Here is a 24,065-nt window from a genome sequence, read left to right as displayed (position 1 = left end):
ATATATAAAATAAGATATTAGGATTCAAATCTGCTTTGTCTTTATTTGTCCAAAATATCTGATTATCATAATGGAATCTTTTGTCTAGGTATGGAATTTATGAACGTTGTCGAGAGTTGGTGGAAGCGGGCTACGATGTACGGCAACCAGATAAAGAAAATGTTACACTTCTTCACTGGGCTGCAATCAACAATAGATTAGATTTAGTGAAGTAAGTAGTATTCTCCTACCAAAATGAATTCATCATTAGAAGCATACATCAATAAAACCCTGCTATATTAGAATAAGGGATGTGGGTGGCGCTGTGGGTTAAACCACAGAGCCTAGGACTTGCCGATCAGAAGGTCAGTGGTTCGAATCCCCGCAACGGGGTGAGCTCCCATTTCTCGGTCCCTGCTCCTGCCAACCTAGCAGTTCGAAAGCACGTCAAAGTGCAAGTAGATAAATAGGTACCGCTCCAGTGGGAAGGTTAACGGCGTTTCCGTGCACTGCTCTGGTTTGCCAGAAGCGGCTTAGTCATGCTGGCCACATAACCTGGAAGCTGTACGCCGGCTCCCTTGGCCGATAAAGCGAGATGAGCGCCACAACCCCAGAGCCGGCCATGACTGGACCTAATGGTCAGGGGTCCCTTTACCTTTATATTAGAATAAATGAGTGCATTAAAGCAAAGTAATTTAAATAGCTATGACTTTTTATACTGCATGGTTTTGTGTCACTCCCCAAAGCTTCATTCTACCAACTTCTGCAGGTATAAGAGTGTGACCCTTCTTGGCCACATTGGTTCCTTCAAGGTTGCATTACTACAATGCACTTTTATGTGGAGCTTGCCTTGTGGCTGATCTGGAAACTGCAGTTAGTGCAATAACAACTTAGGGCCAGTTTACTTCAAGAATCACATTGCCTACACATGCCTAGTTGACCGCTTATATCTGCAGAACTTGCACTTCTACAGGTGCCACATAGTATTTGTTCTGCATTTGCAAGGAGTCACTGTTTTAGTGTAGCAGTACATGTCCTTTGCAACTCCTTACCTATTGATTTTATCTGTGTGGTAATGATAATTATATCATGTATATTGTTTTTAAATAGTTTTGAAGGTGTTAGGTGTATTTTAACTACAATTTTATGATGCATACTGCTCTGATTAATAGCTTATAAATATTTCCAAATAAATAAATATAGATGATACCAAAAATGAAGTCAACATTACTTATGGCTTTTGGTTGTCATGTTTTTTAACAGTATATTTCAATTTTCCTGTGCAGTGATGTTCCATTGCATGTGTTAACTGATCTGAAAAGGATCTGCCGTTAGGCAGGTCATCAGAGAATCCCAGGAACACTGCTTAGTGCGGAGGGGAGGTGGACCATCAACAGACTTCTTATGCAGCCTCCTAATAGCTATGGATTTCACTAGCACTGTAGATATCAGTTTGCTTATATTGATGAGCTCTATAGAAATGCAACTTCTGAGATTTTATTCATAAGATTATATATATTCTATGAACAATAACAAAAAACCTCAAGAAAGCAGAATAAGGAGACCATTTTTTAAAAAAGAAGATAAATGTAGAAAAACCAACAAATGAAAAACATTGCTTTTAAGGCCCCAAAGAATATAAAGGTGTTGTTTTGTCACTGAAGAGATAGATGCATAGGCATCAGGCAAGCATTCTTGGGGGAGAAATTCCGTAAATGGTGTGTCACAACTGAAAATATCGTTTCTCCAGTCATCATCCACCTCATCAGTGAGGGGCACTCAAAAGAAAGCATTGCAGATGACCTCAGTGTACAAGGAGGTTGATGTTGGACACTGGCTTTACACTGCCCGTAAGACTTCTGAGGATGCTCCTTGCGTTGTGATGTTTTAAATTGCAGTGTTTCCTCTCTACAGTGGATATGGACTTGTGTGTGGTGTGATTTTCTTTCCTGAGTCAAAAAGTAATGCTGATAGCATGGATACTCTCCCATGTCAAAACTTTTTTCATTAGTTAATTGCTGTATATTAAAATAATTGATAATTATAAATATGTTATTTAACCTCTAGTCACTTTAAAAGTACCTGGTTTCTCCTTAATCTTAAGCCACTGTTATAAAGGAGAACATAATCACTGGGCAAGCTGTGAAATTATATTCATTTCCATAGTTGCTCTTAATGTGTTACACCTCTTTATAACCATGTCTTTAATTACTATCTTGCATTACTACATTTGCACCTGTTTTATGACTGCAGGTACTACATATCAAAAGGTGCTATTGTTGATCAGCTAGGAGGGGACCTGAACTCCACACCACTTCACTGGGCAACAAGGTGGGGAAGATTTCAGCGTTTTTCTCTTCAGTTTTGTCAGAGGAAATTTGTTGATTATTAATCACTGCATCTCAGAGAGGACATTGAAGAGCTGGAAAAGATGCAGCCAATGCAGCCAAAATGATCCAGGGGCTGGAGAAATGTCCTCATGTAGAAAGGTTACAAGTTTGGGGTTTCTTAGTTGGGGGGAGGAGATAAGGGATGGGGGCAGGCATGATAAATGCAAATAAAATTATGTAGAGTGTGGAGTAAATGGATATGAAGATGTTTTTCCGTTCTGTCATCGTTCTAGAATCTGGCTCATCCAGTGATGTTGAATGGTAGGGCAGACAAAAAGAAATACTTCTTGACAGTGCATAGTTAAACTAAGGCTTTTATTACCAAAAGATGCAGTAATGGCCACCAACTTGGGTAGCTTTAAAAGGGGATTAAGTGAATTAATGAAGGATAAGGCTGTCAATTCCTAATATTAATGATGATTATATATTGCCTTCAGGATTGGAGGCAGCATGCTGCTGATTATGAGTTGCTGGGGAACAACAGTGACAGAAAGGCACTTTCACTCATGTCCTTCTCTTGATTTTATTTATAGATCGTCTGTTTATAGATAGTATGGATATATTTGTATACTGCTATTCAGAACAAAATATTTAAAAATCTATCATGAGCATAGACAATAAAACCCATGTAGAAGTTTTAAAAACAGATTGGTTAAGTTACAGAAAGATAGAACTTCCAGGTGCTTGGCTGTCCAAATTCTTAATGACTAGAAATACCCCAAATAAAATTCTTATCTTCTGTGTGGTTTCGACAGCAGGACAAGTTGACTAAGTAAATTTAAAGTAGCTTATTCTTGAGCAGCTAAAAAAATTGGGGTGGGAGGATGTTTTTGAGTTCTTGGAACAAAACCCAAAAGTAGAGTGCTATCCACGCAGGATTGTGTGACTCGAATAAACAGCTGGCACAGGTGTGCTCCAAACACAGCTATTGCATTGTGTGGCTTATTCAGGTCACATCCTCGCCATACATTTAAAACACTCTTATACCACTTTGGCAGTCATGGCTTGCCCTGCCACAAAACTCCTGGGAGTTGTAGTTTGTTACGAGTGCTGAGAGTTATTTGGAGGTACCTCCCAGAGCTACAATTCCCAGCACCCACAACAAACTGCAGTTCTTAGGATTCTTAGAGTGAAGTCATGGCTGTTAAAGTGGTTTAAGATTGCTTTAAATTTATGGTGTCGAAATGACCACACTCTTATGAGTTTGCACTATTTTTTTCCATTGCATCTTCTTTCTACTTGTGGAACCCTGTTGTCTTCCTTAAATTAGGACAAGGTGTCTAGTGGATAGATAACCCTGCCAGGTATCAGGGGATCAGATACATGTTTGCTTCCTTCTATATGTGCATTTATTTGTACCAAGATAAAAATAAACCTGTGTTGCTTAACTAGAATTCAAAATACATTGCAAACCCTGTTTTTGAATTCTTTGATTTGTTGAACCTTAATGTTTGTCAATGTAAAGTTCTTAATGTGGTTTACTACAGTCTAAAGGTTTTTCAATCTTATATTCTTATTATTTCAGACAGGGTCATTTATCAATGGTTGTACAGCTAATGAAATATGGTGCAGATCCATCATTAATTGATGGGGAAGGATGTAGTTGTATTCACTTGGCAGCTCAGTTTGGACATACCTCGATAGTTGCTTATTTAATAGCCAAGGGGCAGGTATGTATGTACTTAACTTTCTGTACTTTTTAGTGGTGGTAGAATCTAAAGACCCAGTCTTCCTGGGTTTTTAAACACATCCTTATATATCACAAAATGAAGTTGTTCTCCAGATTAATAAGCTACTATTAGAGCTGTAATTCTTTGCACACTTACCTCACAGTAAGTCCTGTTTAACTCAGTAAATGTTGTTTCTGAATTAATCATGCTTAGGATTGCACCATCAATTTTGCATTGTTTGAATAAAAACCCTTGATCAGTTGTACCATACCTATGGAGTAGGGCCTCCACATTTTACTCCATGTTTCTCTCTGAGCTCTTCATTATTCAAGGATCACATACAGTAGCACCTTGGCTTACTTTACCCTCGGGTAACGTAAACTTTGGGTTGTGAAAGTGGCAAACCCGGAAGTGTTTGTGCAGATGCAGCACCATGGTCTAGCAGAGTTGAGGTCTAGCAGAATCAACAAGGACATTCCCCCAGTTCAATTCCCTGTTGTAAGTCATCCATCAAGGTGACCAAAGCTGTCTGTTTCCCATAGCCAGGCCTGAAACCATATTGAAATGGATCTAGATAATCCATCTCATCAAGAAACCCACGGAGCTGAGATACCACCACACATTCCAGTACCTTGCCCATATCCCATGGGATATTGGAAACTTACCAATAATTATCCAATATGGTGGGATTCAGGGAGGGCTTTTTCAATTCGTATAGGTCTTATAAATGCTGAGACCCTGTCTTGTTTTAAGCGAGGCATTGACCACTCCCTTTATCCACTCGACCCATGACCCACTGGCCCTTTAATGAGCCAGGAAGGGCAGGGTTCTGGCACAGATGTGGTAAGTCTCAGATTTCCAAAGATCCTCTCTATGTCCTTGAGCTGCAGAAGTTGAAAAGCATTCATTATCATGGGACAAGCAGAGCTCAAAGTTACATCTAATGGACCCGTATCAAATCTTCATGGTTTTCAAGTTTGTCCCTGCATATGCAGATTATTTCTGAAGCATCTGTTACTCGTAAAAGGATTGAACTGTAGATTAACTTTAACCAATACGATATTGTTAAATACGAGGAATTTCAGATTATTGTTCACATCCAAAGATTCCTTTAGTCAAACAGCCAAAGTCTTGTACCTATAGAGTGGAATATTCTTGATTCTTAACTTTCTTACATTGCACAAAACACTATAATGTATAACAAGGTTCCCTCCTCTTTGAAAGCTATTTGAAACATGGCATGGAAGCCATCTGTTCAAGAAACAGAAGTGGGTCCACAGAACCAGTTGAACATTTTTTTGGATCCTGCCCAGTGCGATTATTTCATTCTTCCTACTTCATTGTTAATTCTGATTGGAAGATGTACATATTATTTGGGTAGTTCATTTGCAAAAATGGCAGAGTTGTAACAGCAGATGGTGCTGTAGCATATATTATGATGTTTGATCTCTTATATTACATGCATACAATGTGGTTTATTATGCATTTTTCAGTGTGTGAAAACCTCACTATTTAAAATATTTGCTTAATTATATCACTGTACCATTTAACACCATTTAACAGAGATGGGAAACATGTGGTCCTCCAGATGTTCCTGGACTACAGTTCACTTCATCTGGGGGCATTGGCTATTGTGACTGGGGCTTATGTAAGTTGGGAGTCCTATAACATCCAAAGGACCACAGGTTCCTACCCCTGGTTTATAATGATTTATTGAGCCCTTCAAGACTAGACATCTGGAAGTTTGTCCTTGATATTTTTTCTTCAACTTCAAGAAATGTGCATGTCTGATTACTGTTGCTCTTTTCATCAGGATGTAGATATGATGGATCAAAATGGAATGACTCCTTTGATGTGGGCAGCTTATAGAACACACAGGTAATTTGCTCATTCAAAACTAGACCAATCTGAAGCTTTTTGTACTAATCAAATAGAATAATGAACTATACAAAATGTGTAATATGTTTTTACCTTAGAGGTGATTAATTTTTCTTTTGTTATTTTAGTAAAGGGAGCTTTATTTCTAAGCATTCATGAGCAGGAAAACTGATTCAGCATTACAGGAATGTCACATTGAGACCAACATTCCTAGCATGTTTTGTTGACATATGTTGAAAATATCTGTCTTTTTGGCATTTACACAAAGTGGATTTTTTACACACTTTCCTTCCAGTTATCATCTTCAGAGACAGACACAAGATATTTTCTAGGTTCAGCACACCTCCCCCATTTTCAAAATTCTGTCCCAACTTTAGGTTATTATGGAGAAGAAGAGTCAAAATCTTCGGACTACATCCAATATTAAACGTATTCACAATAAGCCCTTTTGAAATGAATGGACATAATCAGTTCTATTTTTCTAGAAAAAGAGGTACTGTAATTCACCATGAACACCTCCCTTGTTCTCTTATGGCAATGGCACCCACCTGAAAGGTGCTGTAACTGTGTTCTGGTGAGCTCTGGCTGAAAAAAAGTCTTGAACATGACTAACCTAATCCTGCTAATTTCAGTAGTCTACTCTGAGCAGAAGCTGGCTATTTTTTGTGTTTTCTGAGTAGTCAAATATTCTTCAGATTGAACTATCACCAGTATTGTCTGTGTTAAGAAAAATAAAACTTTTGAAAAGGGGCTAAATAGTAATACTGTTTTCGAAAGAAGGAACATCACATTTTGAAGGCAGGTCCAATTGTATGTCTAAACCAGGTTGGGGGCTTTCAGACTATGGTCTGTGGCTGTAAATAGCACACAATTTTAATTATATGGAATTCAAATTGTAATACACTGAAATAAAATACAATATAAGAAATAAAAGAAGTAGTACAATACATTTAAGAATCATGAGGCATCTAGCACATAGCAGTTTGGGGACCACTGAACTATGTTCTCACTCCCTCCCTCTGTTAATATCCTAGATATAAGCTGAAATGTCATTTTTGTGATTTCTTGTTGAAATTGACCCCTGGGCATCTGAGATAAGGAGGGGGAAGAATATTAATTTATGCAATGCAGATCAAATATCTAGTCTTGTCTTAAAATTGCTAATGATTTTTTTTTTTTTACTGCTTCTGGGAATTGGGGCTCTCTGTATGAAATGCTGCCTCAGAAAGTAAAAAAAACCAACCCTAATCATTAACTCTTATTTTATAGAGTATTTTATAGAGTTCCATGGAAGAAAATCCCCTCCCCCTGCTCATTAGTGCTTTTAATACTGGAGAAAGAAATCTGATTAGTATTGATCAAATAAATTATCTCCAAGGGGATCTGATCCCTGGATTAATATGAAGATAATGATAAGTCCTTGTTTTTATTGCTTTAATTTTGCTTTTATTTTGCAGTGTGGACCCCACTCGGTTGCTACTTACTTTTAACGTTTCAGTGAATCTGGGAGACAAATATCATAAGAACACAGCACTACATTGGGCAGTGCTAGCAGGAAATACCACAGTGATTAGTCTTCTTCTAGAAGCTGGAGCAAATGTTGATGCCCAGAATATCAAGGTAAATCATGTTTGCACATTTGGTTGGTTGGTTCTGATCCATGTGAAAATCAGGTACTCTGGTTCATACAACTATGGGAGGTTCTCCCACTTGCATCCTGTACATCCATGAACCCTCTTTCCTCTTATTCTAAACCCATGCTCACGGCTATGCTTTTCTACCCTCAGTCCCTACCATTTCATGCACACACTCCTATCCCTCCCACACTCATGATTTTAGTACTCCACCTTTGTGCTTTGAGCTGCCATGACTTGGATTGGGCTAGTTTAACTCCCTTATCTCCTTGAGCCCTTTCCCACTTAGCTTCCTGCCACCCCAGTTGTATGCAACATTGGTTATTCTCAGAATAAACCAAGTTAAATTATTGACTAACCTAAATCCAGTTGGATACAACCCAGTGTTTATAACATTGCTTTCATACAAAGCAATTTTCACTTAAAATTCTCTACTGTCAATATGTCTTCGTTTACTTCTAGATCTCCCTAAATACAGCTGCTCTAGTCTGGAACATGTGTGTTTTCTCTTCAGTTAATGGCAAGCAGCAGTATGCCATGGTACCTTTCTGCAGACATACTTTTTCATATGAAGCAATGGGATACCAATAAAAAGAAACAACATATAAGAACGTGTAACCACATACATAAATAAAGTACCATATTGATACGTTATAGAGAAAGCTCAGGAAGCTTTCTCCACCTTGGCAGATAAGAGTTGCAGGGAGAATGTTTTATTTAGTCTTTGAAATGTTTGGAAGAGAGAATAAACAAAAGTGGTCAGATACTTGAACTGAAAGCTCCTATTCATAATATTAGTAAAATGCTGCAGGCTAATACTTCTCAAAAAATTGAAGCAGGTATCTCTTGGAAGGCACCAGCAGGCCACTTACACTTGATTGCACCAGGAAGCTAAATAATCCCTCCCTTCCAGTCAGTACAGTAGAAGAAATTATGTATCTTTGTGCCTTTTGTTGACTCTGTATTGGGGATTAAAAGCTCTCTCTCTTTGTTTGCAAGTATTGTGCAAAATCATAGGAATGCAGCCATATTTTGCCGGCCCATGCTGTTTTGTTCCTTTTACCTGTTGTTTTTCTCTTTTCTTTATCCTTAGTAGACGCAGGGTAGAGTAAACATATATCTGTGTTGTCTCTACACCCTAATCTGTGCATGATGGACAGTACACACTGGTTCTGCTACACTGCCTGTTGGTAAAAATATTGATGGGTTGATACAAAATATTGCTATGTATTAAGAATTCACAGCTATGGTAATCTAAATGCATCTAGGACAGCAGGTAGGCTTGCCATATTTCAAAAAGTGAAATTCCTGACACACTCAAAGGAAAAAAAAAACGGGGAAGGGTCATTGGCCTGCCCCCCCCAAAAAACAAAAAAAAACTAACACACACACACACACACACCCCAGCATCTCCAAGTGTTGGTTCTTCTTCTAGCAGGGAAAGAAAGGAAGATTCTTTGTTGAGAGCCCCCTTCCCTCACTTTGGGAGAGTGGGACTGAGGAGATAAGTTCCTTTGAACCTGCTCCAGAGCAAGTAGCCACAGGTGCCCTGTTCTCTTTTAGATGGACTCCTTGCCTCCTGCTCTGCATCCTAAAAAGGGGAGTGATTGTCTTCCTCGAGGCAGCAACCATGGCAGCTTCGAGAAGGTAACGCAGTGTGTCTCGGGGGAGGAGGAAGTGGGAGCAGGATAATTGAGTCATCTTTATTTCCCTTTCCCGGTGGTTGGTGGATACTCTGGGCTGCTCTTGCCCTCTTTCCACTGTCCTCCGCACTCCCCTCCTCCTCCTCAGTTGGGGCTGCTTCGTGTTGGGAGGCTGGGGGCACAAGCGTGCTTTGGGTCTCCCACATAAGTGGGGACATTCCTTCCACTACTCAGTGGGGGGTGCGTGGGTGACAGAAAACAGAAATAAAAAACCAGGTTTCCATACATACGATAAATTTCAGACGTCTCTTAAAATTCAAAATTTTTCCCCAGGACTCCATTTTAGGCATCCAATTTCCTGGTATGTCAGGAATTTTCCAGACATATAGCAGGCCTACCTGTAAGGTACAGGCGAGTACTAGTTGCAGCCAGCAAAATTCAGACTCTTGAGGTGACTTGTTGCTGTAGTTTGTTTGTGCTCCTTGAAATTGCTAAGCAAGTGTTGCAAGAGTAAAGAATATACACCTTTTCTCATTTTTTCTTCCCTTTCCCATGTTTAGAACTCTTGCGCAAAGACTCATCCCATGTTACCTCAAATGGCCCAGATTGAGGGAAGGAGAAAGGAGGTTGCAAAAATTTGAAAGTGGCCTCTTTCCTCTCCCTCCCTCTGGGCCTTTTAAAGAAGGCTGGGAAGAGAAGCAAAGAAGGCAGGGGAGAAGGATTCATCATTGCCTTCCCCTGGCTGAGTTGCCTGCAGAGCTAGTTGCTGAATTACTTTTTTAGGATGTCTAAAAAGTACACTGATCCTACTCTCAATAAAACACTGATGTATATTAATGCAGAATTGGATGTATGCAGTGTGGAAAAAAGGTGACTCCTTGAACTGTTAGCTGTTGTGAACTATGTGTTGTGAGGTGCTTTTGACTTTTCAGGGCACTGTGTCTTCAAAAAGACTAATTCAGTTGAAGTGACACAGTGACCATCTTTGATTGTATCTCAGGTCTGAATGAACTTTTTACTTCAAATCTCCCTTTATGGTGTGAGCAAACAAATCAGGAAAACTCTAACTAACCATACCTCCCCATTTTGCCCAGGCTGGGAAAGTGTTGTCAGGATGTTACACCAACTTGAGTGTGTGCTACCAGAGTCTGACTGATTCAGAGCAGGGTCTGAGGCTGAACCCACTTCACTGTTAAAGGAAAATTTAAAAAATGATGGTACCTTTCTTTCCCCCCCTTTTGACAGTACTGGATGTAAAATTTGCAGGTGTTATAACCTATTCAGAGTGGATAAAGCCTGCAAATACAGGCAAATAGATCCAGGAGATTTAGTTCTGCGCTCCTTTAAATTATATTTATAGATAATCTTCAGTGTTATTTTTTTAAGAGAATTGGATAAAATTTGTTCCTTACTGAGGGGATGACTCTTCCCACAAAGGGTAGCCTTTTGGGAAATGGCTAAAAGAAAAAGATTCTCTCTGTTTCCCCATGTGTTTTGTCAGCAATTGTTATGAAAAGGGGAGGTATGAGGCTCCCTAGGTTTAGAACCTGCCAAATTGTAGACAAGAAGGTTTTTGTACTAGCCGCCTTTAAAGTTGATTTTTTGCGGGTGGGGTGGCTGAAGGGATTCAGTATTCTCCTAGTGGTTTTGTTTATGGGCACCCAGGTAGCAGTGCACACAAAGCGGCAAGAAAAGTGATTTAGTAGTAGGTTGGCATGGGAATTGGAAGCGTTCATCTGGTGGATCCATACTTCCCTGCCGTGTATCCTACATTGTATCCTGCCTGAGCTGCTGCTTTTTTTGGTGTTTTGGGGGGGGCAGCTTGAGAGTCATTCTGCCGTGTGCACCTCTTGCCCTTCCTGATTGACTTGTTGGGCTCTAATCAAGAGGACTGGTGCTGCCTGTGCAAGTACATTATAAAGTTGCTGGTGCTGGTGATGCAATGCCTTGGAACCTTCCTCCTACTCAGCTGCTTCCTGCAGTGCAGGCAGATGGCATAATTTGGGTCCACTGCCAGCTCAAAGTAATCCCATCTCTTGTGCTTGGGCTGGTGTGATGGGCTGGTGCCTTTTCACAGGATGAGTGGTGGTAGTATAGGAGAGAGAATTGCCGGTTGATGTTCCTTTTCCTCCCTAGTGCCCACCACTGCCATGCTGCTGCCTCTCTTGAAAGGATACTGAAGATCATCATTATTATTAAGAGGATTTATAGCTCGCTTTTCATCTAAAAAGGCTTCTAGAGTGGCATACATGAAATCAATTAAAAAAAGGCTACAAGCTTGCAATCTACAAAAATATGGTGCACAAGGAAAAGGGGAAGGAAGAGGGGGAAATCAAAGTCCGTCATAAATTCTTAAGCAGTTGTTCTTAAAATGACCAAGCAGCACACTTCAGCGGTAGGAGGTGACTGATCAAGCTGGTTGTTGGGAGTGATCCGTGCTTCCCATCTGTCCCGCTGAGGCAGTCTGGCTGCTCCCAGGTGACAGGTGAGATATACACTGCATCTGACATCTCCTCTGGGATACCCTGCTCAAGTTCCACACCTTACAAGCTGACCTTGCCAGTATTAGCCAGTGGCACAGCCTTGCCCTCCTGCTTAACAATAAGAGAACTCTTGGTGGTTCTGGTAGTAGGACTGGCCTTGCTCCCAATGGTAGTTGTGCTGCTAGCTTCTAGTGTGAGGCAACTCATCACTGCTGCTGCAGTGAAGATGTGTTTGAGTTTGGTGGTGGGAGAACTCAGTATGGCCATTGCTGCCACCATACACCTCTGCCACTGCTGACATAGAGGCAGACATACCATGTAGCGCCACACCAAGTCCAAATACACCAACTAAGGAAAGCCTTTTATCTAGCAGGGAAGTTGGCTAAATCTGGCAGTCATTAAGGTCTTATCAGCCCCATCTCCCAACTTCCCAAAGGTGGTAACACCTTTCTTGGCTGTGTGCCACTTATCTGATTGGCTGTTTAAAGCCATCTGTCAATCAAATCTTACATGGGTTGAGAACCCTAAAAACTGGAATGATACCAACATTCTGTCATCCATTACCCTCCCCTCTGACCACCCAAGATGCTGCATTATTTATGATGAAGCCCCTAGCTTTGTGAGTATACAGATCATAGACTTAGCCTGTTTTTTTCTAAAAGGTTTTCCTTATTTCCTAAATCACCATTCTCCCTTTCCCCTTTGTTCTCTTGCCACCATCCTTAATAAACTTCTTAAAATTGACTGTTAGGTTTCTTGTGTGTGTTTCACACTACATGTGGTTATCAGAGGGATTTGACAGAGAAAAGCAAACTTCCCCAGGCTGCGGTGAGAAATGAGTGAAAAGTTGGATGTTCTCTCTGCCTGAATTTGCCTTTTAAGCTGTCAGGAATGTCATTTCGGTTTGATTGGGTTGAAATCAAATAGCTGTTTTTAGTTTTAGCATGGAGTTTCTAGGCATATGGCTGGGTACCTTGGCCAGTATATAATAGAAGTATGTAATGAAATAGTCAAGTGAGTAGTAGGGTACTTTGGCAAGCTTCTTCTCTGTAGGTTATCTCAGTTTTTTCATGAGTATCATCTTGGCTTTCTGCCTGTCCCAGGGCCTCGGGGTGGGTTTAAGTATTTTCTCTCTCTTTTCTCCTCTCTAAATTGTAAGAGATACAAACATGTTGCTGGTTGTTTGTAATAGAGGAAGCCTGTAGAATCTTAAGCCCTGCAACAGGATGGCAGATCATACCCCTTGAATTGTGGTATACCCTTTGAGGGGAGTAATAACTTTTTTTGTAAACTGTTGCTTTATTTCTGGCCGTGCCTTCTGACACTCAGCTGAAATTGTAAGGATAAAGTTACTGTCATTCTTTAGCCTTTTAAGGGTTTTTCCCCCCCTTGATCCTTGAAAGGCGTGATAAGTCTTATAATAAATTATGCCCTTAACTTGCAGAATTCTTTGTTTTTACTGGAACATCTCCTCTGAGACACTTTTAAACCTAACACTTAAAAATAAAAAGAAAAGCCTGCCTTTTTGATTGGATAGCAAGTTCATCATGACTTCAGTAACATAAATTTCTTTTTGAACAGGCAGTATTATGCCTTTGTTAGACATCAGGGCACCGAAGTGAGCAAAAGCATGCTACCTCTTTTTTTTTTTTTAACTAATATGAGAGGTATCTGGGTGTGATCTAATTTAGGCCCTGAGTATGGATATACCGTATTTTTTGCCCCATAGGACACACTGGCCCATAAGACACACCTAGTTTTTTGGGGCGGAAATAAAGAAAAAAAAATTTATTCCCCCCCCGGTGTGGGGCTGGGGAAGCCCGAGCTTCCCCCGACCCCAGCCCCCAGAACAGGCTGCTCTCCGCTAGCTGTGAGAGAGCCGCACCACTTGGTGCAGCTCTCCCAGGGCTAGCGGAGCGCTGCACGAAGCCCAAAGCTTGGGGCGTGCTGAGCGCAGGGCGCCCCAAGCTTCTGGGTGTCGGCAAGCTCTCCGCTAGCCGTGGGAGAGCAGCGTCTCCCACGGCTAGCGCATAGCTTCCTGAAGCCTGGAGAGCGAGAGGGGTCGTTGCGCACCGACCCCTCTCGCTCTCCAGGCTTCAGCGAAAGCCTTCATTCGCCCCATAGGACGCACACACATTTCCCCTTCATTTTTGGAGGGGGAAAAGTGCGTCCTATAGGGCGAAAAATACGGTAATTTTATTTCCTTTTTACCTTGGATATTGTGATTATGGGGGGGACGGGACCAGGAAAAATAATAGGAAAGTATGCATACTAATTGTGAATGTGCTACAAGAGTGGCTTTAAAGAACTTGCTAGGTAAAAATACAAATATACACTAGAAGCTTATGTTAGGAAGCTTTTTGGTGATTCAGATCTCATTTGCTATGATATAGGAACACGGTACATATTCGTAATTAATGTATAGTGGTCTTTTCCTGCCATGTATTTGAAAGAAAAGCAAACATATCTACTTTTAACTTTGGTTTTGCAACTCTAGTTATCCCTCTAAAAATAACCTACAATTCTACTTGTAAGAGTCACTTATTGTATCCAGTCACACAGCTGACAATAAGGCTTCTGTCAGCAGAACTGGGAGGGAGGGAATTTTTGGCAGTCCTCCATTCCCTGCCCCTCTCCCCCCCATCTGCTCTGGAGGGTTCTCCATCCATGGCTTCATATTATTGAGAGAAGCCTCAAATTTGGTTAGTTGATTTGTATGGTCTCTCTCTCATCTATCTATCTATTTATCTATCTGTCTGTCTATCATCTATCTCTATCTACAGGGTGAGTCCTTTAAAAGAGGCCCCGTGGATACAGAGTACAGATGTTCTATGGGGCCTCTTTTAAAAGACTCACCCTGTATCATTGATAATGGTTTCCAAAGCTGTGCAAATGTAGGAAATGAGTGGATGTACTGACTAGCAGGGCATTAGCTGCTTTTGAGCTCATTTCTTTTGCTTCTGCTGGGGAAAGTCCTGTTTGGTAAATTGATATCTTTGTGGCCTAAGCTTTTTCAATACACTGTTCAGGTGGAAGGAAACTCTCCCTTTGGAGACCAATAAATATTGTTGCCTGGTTTTCGCTGCTTTCAAATTCCCCAGTGATTATCATTGGGCTAAATTTCCAAGTCACCCATAAGGTTTTGGTGCACAAATCCTATCAATAGAAATTAAATGCCTAATTCTGATTAGGTGTCTAGTCTCTACTGATTCTGGAATTCAGATGTGTACTCCTTGGCATTTGTACTCTTGTCTCAAAGGCTATTTGCCTTTCCTTGGGTGATTTTTCAGTTTCTGGTACCTGTCTCGTTTTTTTTTAGGCGGGGGCCGAACGATGGAGGATTCAGCCATTTTTCAAGCCTCCATGAATGCTTTGTTTAGGAGGGGAGTTACCTTCAGTAGAAGAGTGGAGGAGTGCAAAACTGGAGCTGGAGGTACCTTCAGTTGGTTGTTTTTTGCCTCCTCTATACTAAAAGAACAGTCACAACCTTTTCTTTCTTTCTTGAGGTGTAAATCAGCAGTATGGTTCTGTAAGAAATCACTGTGATAGATTTAGGGTACCACCCCATATATTGTGAGGCAATTTTCAGTTTGGGTTTTTCTTTTGCTTTTTAGATGGGGAGGATTTCTACAATAGAGTAATCTAAAGGAATTACCTTGCTCTGAACTCATGCAATTGGATTATAACTTCACATATCTTTGTCCTTTGACATTGTTATTTTACGCAAAGTGGGTGGGGCTTGCTCAGGGAAGCGACCACAAATTGTTAGCAGTGCATGCACTGGGGGGGGGGGGAGGAAGAATGGAAAATCACATTTGCCTAAAATAGCTGTAGATAGGTACCTGTTATAGGACATTCTGTTCAACCTTCTGAATTGGGGAAGAGATTATAAAAATTAGTCATTGCTTGGCTAGTAAAGGTACTTCTGAATGCTCGGTGAATAGTACAAACTGCCAATCAGGTATCCGCAATCAATACATTAGTTTGTTTCAATTTTTAGACTTTTAGTGGTGGCTGTTTAGAGTACTAGTGAATTGTGAAAAACCTACCTGTTTTCAGGTGCTTTTAATGTGTGTGTCAGATCCACGTGTGCAGATGTTCCGTCTGCATACAGGTGGACTGCCTCACCTACCTGTCAAAATCCCTTGCTGGAGCAATGATTAAAGGAGGGCAAGAGGAGCTTCAGAGAATGCTTTGCAATCACTCTCTGAAGCACATGCCAGCCTGCTTTTAACAGTGTTCCAGGACGTTTAATAGGGAGGGGGCACTCAGAGAGTGGATTGCCAACCATCTCTCTGAAGCATCTCCCACCATCATTAAATCTGGAACAATGCTAAAATAAACAGCAGGGCCACCTGTTTAGTGCTGAGTTCAGGCAAGCCAGAGAGCATGCCTGAACTCAAGAGGAACACTCTCTCTTTGCATTTGAGTAATCCTGATTAGCTCTGGGTCCCCATCAAAGGCTTCCAACAACCACATGGTTTAGGGCTTACATACACAGAATCCTACAGATGTGTAATCTGTACACAGTAAAAGATATATAGAACATGCTGATAGAACTTAGGTGTGTGGAACTCTACCCATCAAAGTGTTAAATCCAAAATGTGAAAATCTCGTAGGAGTAGGGTAAGCAAGTATAATTTTGATTTTTCGCTGCATGTAAGTGCATCAGAACAACAATCGAATACACACCTACACATGCAGTCCACAAGAGGTACAGATTGAACATCTGTATCAACTGAATGTACATGGCATTGATAACTAAGCAATAAGCATTGTTCACTGTTTGTGAAATTCCATGAATGGATATTGCTGCTTGTTAATATTTGAGGGAGAACCAATTGTTCCAAACTAGAGAGCTAAGCAACTTTTAAACTCCCGTTAATTATTACATATGCACACTAAGGATAATGAATGAACTCATCGTTGCAATACACAGAAATAGCAAAGATTTTATTTCATTTGCTGAAACTGATTAAACTGAGAAAAGATTGGAAGAAAGTAACTCTCCATAGCATAAAATAAATTAGCAACCAAGATAATGCTTTATAAGAACAACAACATAGTAATATTACATGTTTTAAAACTCCTAAGTAGTTTTAAATGCTTAAGTTACTATTTCTAAAAGTGAAATTGTTGTGCTTTTTTTCCTTTTTAAAATTGTTACTCTTTCATACTCTTGACAGGGTGAATCACCACTTGATTTAGCAAAGCAAAGAAAAAATGTTTGGATGATAAACCATCTACAGGAGGCAAGGCAGGCAAAGGGATATGACAATCCATCATTTCTCAGAAAGCTGAGGGCTGATAAGGTGAGAAGAATCTTTACGTGATGACTCATGTAATGTGTTCTTTTAAAAATAATTTCTGACCCTGCTTAGATGACACCCCACTATAATTTGTACCAGGAGGTATCGGGAGTCTTGGGTTTACGTGTCTTTCCCATCCCCAAATTTGCCATTCTCCTCTCACTGCAGTGAGAAATGATTGACCAATCCTAGGCATCTTGCATTTTTCTGAATCTAGGATCCTTCCTAGTCTTGCAGATAAACCCCTCTTTGTACATATTAAACTTGCTATGAAGTATCTAAGTGTTAAAATGAAGCACTAACTTTTTATACAGTTCATAAATATCCAGGTTAATTAATTGTTGTTTGTCTTTTTATGTAGGAATTTCGTCAGAAAGTGATGCTGGGAACACCTTTCCTAGTTATTTGGCTAGTTGGGTTTATAGCCGACCTTGATATTGATTCTTGGCTCATTAAAGGACTAATGTATGGTGGTGTTTGGGCTATGGTTCAATTTCTTTCCAAGTAAGTATTTAATTAGGGAATATGTTGGAGTAGATAGTTTGGTTTTACATAAAATCCTGACGGATGTATAAAAGCCCCATTCTTGGGGGGAAATGTTTTACCTAATTCACTCTTCCATGAAATGATTGTTCAGGATAAGCAAAGAAAATTGTGTTTTGATGCCCTTCCATCCTGCCTTCCAGTTAATTTATAGGAGACCTACTGTGCTAGATTGAAGTGGCATTCATATTTTAGCTCTGAGCAAAAAGAACCTTAAATACCACATCAGTCACATTATGAATCATCAACTAGTTGTGTTGTATGAAAATGTGTCTGCCTGCCCAACAGTAATGTTTCCTCTTTCACAAACCAAATATTGAAATCCCTCTATAAAATGATTAGCTTATTTTCTATAGAAATGAAAATACCCTACTCTTTTATTTCCATAATGTAATGGTCTGCAATAAGTAGACTTATTTAAGGAGGATATTTTGGGATTTTTAAAAAAGGGATCTTAGTATTCAGTGAGTGGATAAAAAAGACAAGAATTATTACAGGCCTTGCCCAGTTTAGGCATGTTCGAATGACACTTGATTGTGCATATGTGCATGGCTCTGAACCTGGAAGTAGCCCAAAAACATCACAAAAGGGGTGGGGTTGACTTACATGGGCTCCACTGACAAGCACAGGGTTTTGGAGCAGAAACCCTGTGCAACGCAATGATAGCCTCTATATGCCTCTTAATTTTAATGACACTAATTTTAATGGCAAAGAGAAATGCATTCGTAGTAAGAACATTATTAAACAAAGAAAGTTTGCATGGTTGAGTATCTTAAATTTATTTATTGTCAGTGTAATACAGCACATGTCAGATAAATATTTTAAACACTGGAATCTCTTGTGTAAGTATAAGAGATTATATTACTACAGCTCATGTTCTGGGTTTGGCTTTTTCTTCAAAGTCTGTTAAAATAACTATCATTTTGAGTTTTGCTGAGAGTGCTGTTCAGCCTTATTTTTAACTGCTGTCAAAATGTGGCTTTAGAAGAAAACTTTATTTCCAAATCTACTTTGAGAAAACACATGCAAGCAGGAGTGTGAAACTGTTCTAGACCTGGTTAGGGGACAGCACATGTAATATGTATGCAAGTAACAATTGGGAAAATTGACCTAAAAAGCAAAAATTAGAAACAAACAAAAATCTGTCTGTTCAGGCGGTCACGTAGTTTAAATTAATAATTTAATGTAGTGGTTAACAACATTGGTGAACATGCTTGCAGAGCAGCCTGGTCATCCTGAATTCTGATCATGCATATGTAAAATCTTCATTACAAACTGAACAGATTCATGTTCTGAACCTAGTAATTATGAACTCTTGCAACTTTCTGAGGTCTAAAAAAGTGCTTGCTGGTTGTTGAGTAATTTAGATTATTAAGACCTTTTGTATCAAATGGACAGGTTATTTAAAGCTCTAGTGTTTGTTTCTTTGTTTTTTAAAAATAAGGCTATATTTACTTGTTTGTGAATGAGCTAGCACACCCATATTTGAATATGTAATAACCTATTATGTTCTTTGTTTCACAGATCATTCTTTGATCACTCAATGCATAGTGCACTGCCCCTTGGAATCTACCTAGCAACAAAATTCTGGATGTATGTGACATGGTTTTTCTGGTTTTGGAATGATATCCTTTATATTGTGCTCAGCATTTGAATCTTTTTAATTTTAGTGGGTTATATTCCAGTGCTCACATTCAAGAAAATTAAGAGGCTAGAATTTTAAGAAATTGAAGTTTTAGCAAGAGGATGTGGAAGTTTTATGGTTCAGACTGGTCATGGGAAAGGTTTAAGGGACTTCAGTGAAGCTGAAGCAAGAGACAAGCGAACACGGGAGGGAGTGAAGCATGATAGTAAGTAAAAGGGGAATGGGCCAAATGGAACAAGTAAAAGCAGATAGTAGGACATACAGATTGAGGGGACAGTTTTTACTAATTACATAAGGCAGGGATGGGGAATCTGTTGTTGGATTCCCATTATCCCCAGACAACATGGTTAATTGTGTGTGTGTATGCCCATTAGTTAAATTGCTCACAAGCTCACAGGTTTTACTGATTTGTGGCAAAATAAGTTAAAATAAGATGTTTTCGAACAAGTCCTTAAACCTAGCAATATTTAGTCCTAGTCTTCTACCCCCTTGCTTTCAATCTCTTCATTTTCTTTGGCTCAACATAAGTGTTTCCTTCTTGCTCATGTTGACTTTGCTTTCTCAGTAGCTGTGCTGATTGTCATATCCCGATTACTGGCTCCTTCTGAAGTTAATATTTATGAACATTTAATGACATTATAGCAGAGTACAAGTAGATACTACATTTGCAATGTGGGTGCTGCCAGAACAGTCCCCTCTAAATCCTACATGTCAGTTTACTTTAACTGATTAATGTTGCCAGCCTCAATTATTAGTTCTTCTAGCCATTCAAGTTCTGCTGTCAGTCAGCTTGTCTGCAACTTGTTAGAAAAAAATATATGACATGTGCTCTGTTTTATAGAATGAAGTAGAAAAATTGTGGTCAGGGTAAGAATTTATTCTCATATGTCTTACAGTTTGATGAAATCAATTGCATCAGAGAACAGTGCCTTCTTTCTTCTCTGTAGGAAGAATAATGTGATATCTGACTAAATGTCTCTGTGGCAGCCTTTTATAAATCTGCTTCTGGAATATGTTTTGATCAGAAATAAAAGGGCATCCAGATTGATTAATTTAAATATCTAGAATTGACTTTTAACTTGTCACTAGAATTATGATGAAAAGTAATATTTTGTATTTACTCACTGCATTCCAATTGGGTGATCTTGGAATTGAGGTCTGTTTAGTTATTTCTGTGCTGTCTAGGATTGCCTTCTAACTTTGCATCAAAACAGGCTTTGATACTGTTTTATAAACCTTACATAAGAGGGGAATCTGGTTAGCTTCAGTAATAGTCTACAACAGCAGGAAAGACAACCTATAAAAGAGAAATTGGTGTTGGATGATACCATGCGACCCCCCTCAGTACTCTTACAAACTTTCCTCACCATTATTAGGATAAAGGATATGTTGTCCTCTATTCCTGTTAAAGCAAGTGCTTTTCAAGATGTCTGCATTTCATGTAGCAAAGTCTTCTTAATTTTCCCCACTTATATAAGCTCAGAGGCCCAGCCACAGAGGTAGTTCTGTTAGCACGTTGTATAGAGCACTAAAAGCAGGCAAATGTGACCATACAAGGGTAGGGGGGAACCATCTTATCTCTTCCTTTGGCTTGGACCTATCTCTTGCTTCTTAGTCACAGGAACATACTGTCCAGTTTTGAAAGCATCTCTCTGTCAGAGGTTTAATGCCAGACAGACAATTAAGGACATCTAGCTTTTTTGTAGTAGAACATAATACACTTTTCTCTGCTAGCTTCTTTTTAGTGGTCCAGATATGTGGTTTAGTAATTGAAATGAATGCTGGTACTTAAGAAAACATGTAGTCGTACCTTGGTTTTCAAACAGCTTAGTTTTTGAACGTTTTGGCTCCCGAACGCTGCAAACCCGGAAGTGACTCTTCCGGTTTGCGAACTATTTTTGGAAGCTGAACATCTGACTGGACTTCCACAGCTTCTAGTTGGCTGCAGGAGCTTCCTGCAGCCAATCAGAAGCCACACTTTGGTTTCCAAACATTTTGGAAGTCAAACCATATTCTTTTGGGAGTTTTAACTTCATGAGACTTAGACTCAAAAGCCCTGTTATAATGACATTTTTCTACACAAAGGTGATGAAGTCTAATTGAAATTTATGTCTTGGCTAAATGGGCTTAAGGGGGAGGACTTCCGGGTTGACGCGATCTGGAAATGGCGGATTCCCTCCGAGTTGCGGAGGGAATCGGCTCCACCGGGGACGGGTCTTTGCCGCGCCGGCGACGCGGGGACCCTTAAAAACCGCAGGCGCGGATGCCTGCGGACTGAAGACTCGGCGGGTGCCTTAAGCGCCCCCCCTGATTCGCAAAGAGCCTTTTTAAAGGCTGCAGAGGGGATACGGGGGTGGCGTGGCACTGAGAGTCGATCGCTACCTCGGTGGAGCGAAGCCGCGAGCCATGACCAGAGAGCGCTGACTTCCTTCCTTGGAAATTTGGATTGAAAGAACTACCCGCGAGTAAGACGGATTGGGACTTTAAAATTTTTTACCTTGAATTAGAGACGACCGGGGGGTGTGCTAAAAGGAAGTCCGCACCCCCCCCCTTGCAAAAGATCTAAGCAACGACATAAGAGCTAAGCTGGAGAGCCTACCCTCGGTGGGGTGAGTTAAAAAGGACACTAACTTTCAAGATTTGGCTAAGGGAAATCTTATGCTGGAGAGTGGAGTTTCAGAAGCCTTCTTTTTGTTTTAAACAACCCCCCCTCCCGGGTCCGGGAACGTCCTGCCTTTGTGCCTGTGTAAGAGCTGCGGAGTTTGACAGCTGTCAAAGCTGTCAAACGGGCAGTTTAAAGCGGAAAAATTGTTGTTTAAGACCCCCCTGGACTAAGACGAGCTACAATTGAGTTAAAATTGTTGGAAACAAAGTAATAATAAGAAGTTAAAGGGTTGTTGAGCAAAAGACTAACAAGTAACCAGATTCCCCCTAGGGGGAATTCTGTGAAATTACAATGGATACAATGGCTGTGGATGGAAAGTTACTAGTGGAAATCGAAAGGATGTTTCAATTGGTGGGAACCTTACAAGAGCAGAGCTTGGCCATGAATAAACAACTTATGACTATGACCTTGGGAACAGGCAACTCTGCTGTGTGTGTTGAGGACCTGAATGAGAAAGAATCCACAGCTGAAGGGGAAACAACATATTCAGAGGTGGAAGAGACTAAACAAGAAAAAGAGAAAGTAACTTTGGGAAGCAACATCCAAAAGCTGACATCTGTGGAATACAAGCAAGGAGACTTTGGGAACACATCTACCACAAGTCTGCGAAAGATGCAGAAGAAGAAGGAGGAGGCCCTGGGACAATATGGAATACAGGAGCTTAAAATAAAGAGATATGATTGGGGCCTCCGTTTGGACTTTGGTTCTGAGGATGCAGGCTTTGTGGAAATTTACCAACAGTTGATTACAAACCTCCTTGTGGGAAGAGAATATACTTGGATGCCGAAAGAGTTTTTTCCAGGCTCGACGACTGACATAAAGGACTACCAACAAGACCGGCGGAGAGGGACTGAAAGAGATTTGAAAGCCTCGGACGTGAGGAACCCAGGCTGAGAATTTCGACTTTGGACTTTCATTGGGAAAGGACAAAAACCGGGGATGGGAGGGAGGGAAGAGGAGATTATCAGAAACTCCTAAGACTTTTAGGTTTGGTTGATATGACTTCTAATTAAGACAAAATGAAAAATCGATGGAAGAGAATTTAAGTCCAACTTAGGAATATCAATTTTAATTATAAAAGAGGTAATAAGACGAATTAGATGGTTAAGAGGAGAAATACCAACTTGCTGATATAATTTTGGGAATTGGGATGCAAGAGGGGGGATGGGGGGAAGTCAGGGAACAAGGTTATGAAACGAGGATTGGCTGAATTTATACATGTTTTGTTATGTGTTATTATTTGTGTGTGTTTTGTTTTTATAAAAGCGGAAAACCCAATAAAAATTATATATAAAAAAAAGACAATAAGAGAACAAGAAGAATGTATGGTACATTTAAAGAAGACTGGAAAATGTTTACTGAATATATGGGTGAAAACTGTGTTGATTTAAAAATGCTGGTAGCATTAAGATAAATCCAACAGTGTAAATGAGTTTTGATGCATGGAACAATGGATTACTGAATGGTTTAGTTCATGTAAAATATGCAGGGGTGTATGGTATGTGGAATGAACCATGGAAAGAGAAGGGAAGTCATTGATTTAAGGTTATCCAAATGAATATTTTGAAATGTAAATTAATTTTTAATAAAAATTATATTAAAAAAAAATGGGCTTAAGTGACCATGGTTTTCTTTGCATATAACATTAAATCAAGTATGGTTTAATGTGAACATGCAGTGTGCTCTCCCTTCCTCCTACCAGACTGCTGAGAAACAAGCGCATGGTTTGACTTGGTGTTTTGTCTGCAGAGCCGTCTTTCCCATAGGGCTTAGTGGTGCATCACACCAGGGCGCTGGCCTCTCAGGGGCGCCCCAGTGAGTGGGGGAGCTGTGCGGCTTTGCCAGCAGCCTCCTCTTTCCCTGCACGCCCGCCAGCTGCGCCCCACCAACCATATGGCTGGCGGGCATGCAGCTTCCTTCCCAAGCCTACTTGGGAGGAGAGCGATCCCCACATAGGGTTAGGCTGGAAGTTGTGCCCCGCCAACCATATGGTTGGCTGGGCGCAGCTTCCCTCCCAAGCCTCTGCGGGGATTGCTGTCCCACAGCTGCATGGGGGAGAGTCCCCCCCCCCATGGCTGGCAGTGCGCAGCTGCACATGCGCCCCACTATCCATAGTAATTTGGGGCGCTGGGCGGAAATTTGCACCCCAGCACTGCATCTGCTAAAGACTGCCCTGTTTGTCTTAATCTGAGGTTACAGTTTGTTTCTGTCCAAGCAACCTATGTA

The 24,065-nt window shown here is 40.4% G+C and overlaps 1 protein-coding gene across 1 annotated transcript in view; it reads left to right on the top strand.

Moving 5' to 3' along the window:
- The window catches only part of ZDHHC17 (zDHHC palmitoyltransferase 17), a 51,388-nt gene that overhangs the window by 14,166 nt on the left and 13,157 nt on the right, over positions 1–24,065 (top strand). Inside the window, exons 3-10 of the mRNA XM_083463100.1 lie at positions 89–211; positions 2,233–2,310; positions 3,895–4,039; positions 5,853–5,917; positions 7,375–7,537; positions 16,864–16,989; positions 17,348–17,490; positions 19,054–19,156. Of these exons, the coding sequence (XP_083319226.1) occupies positions 89–211; positions 2,233–2,310; positions 3,895–4,039; positions 5,853–5,917; positions 7,375–7,537; positions 16,864–16,989; positions 17,348–17,490; positions 19,054–19,156 (946 nt within the window). The remainder of the gene's footprint in view (positions 1–88; positions 212–2,232; positions 2,311–3,894; positions 4,040–5,852; positions 5,918–7,374; positions 7,538–16,863; positions 16,990–17,347; positions 17,491–19,053; positions 19,157–24,065) is intronic.

This window comes from Podarcis liolepis, assembly GCF_965112155.1.
Source record: "Podarcis liolepis genome assembly, chromosome: 10".
NCBI lineage: Eukaryota > Metazoa > Chordata > Lepidosauria > Squamata > Lacertidae > Podarcis > Podarcis liolepis.
This window is presented reverse-complemented; position numbering and strand designations above follow the sequence as displayed.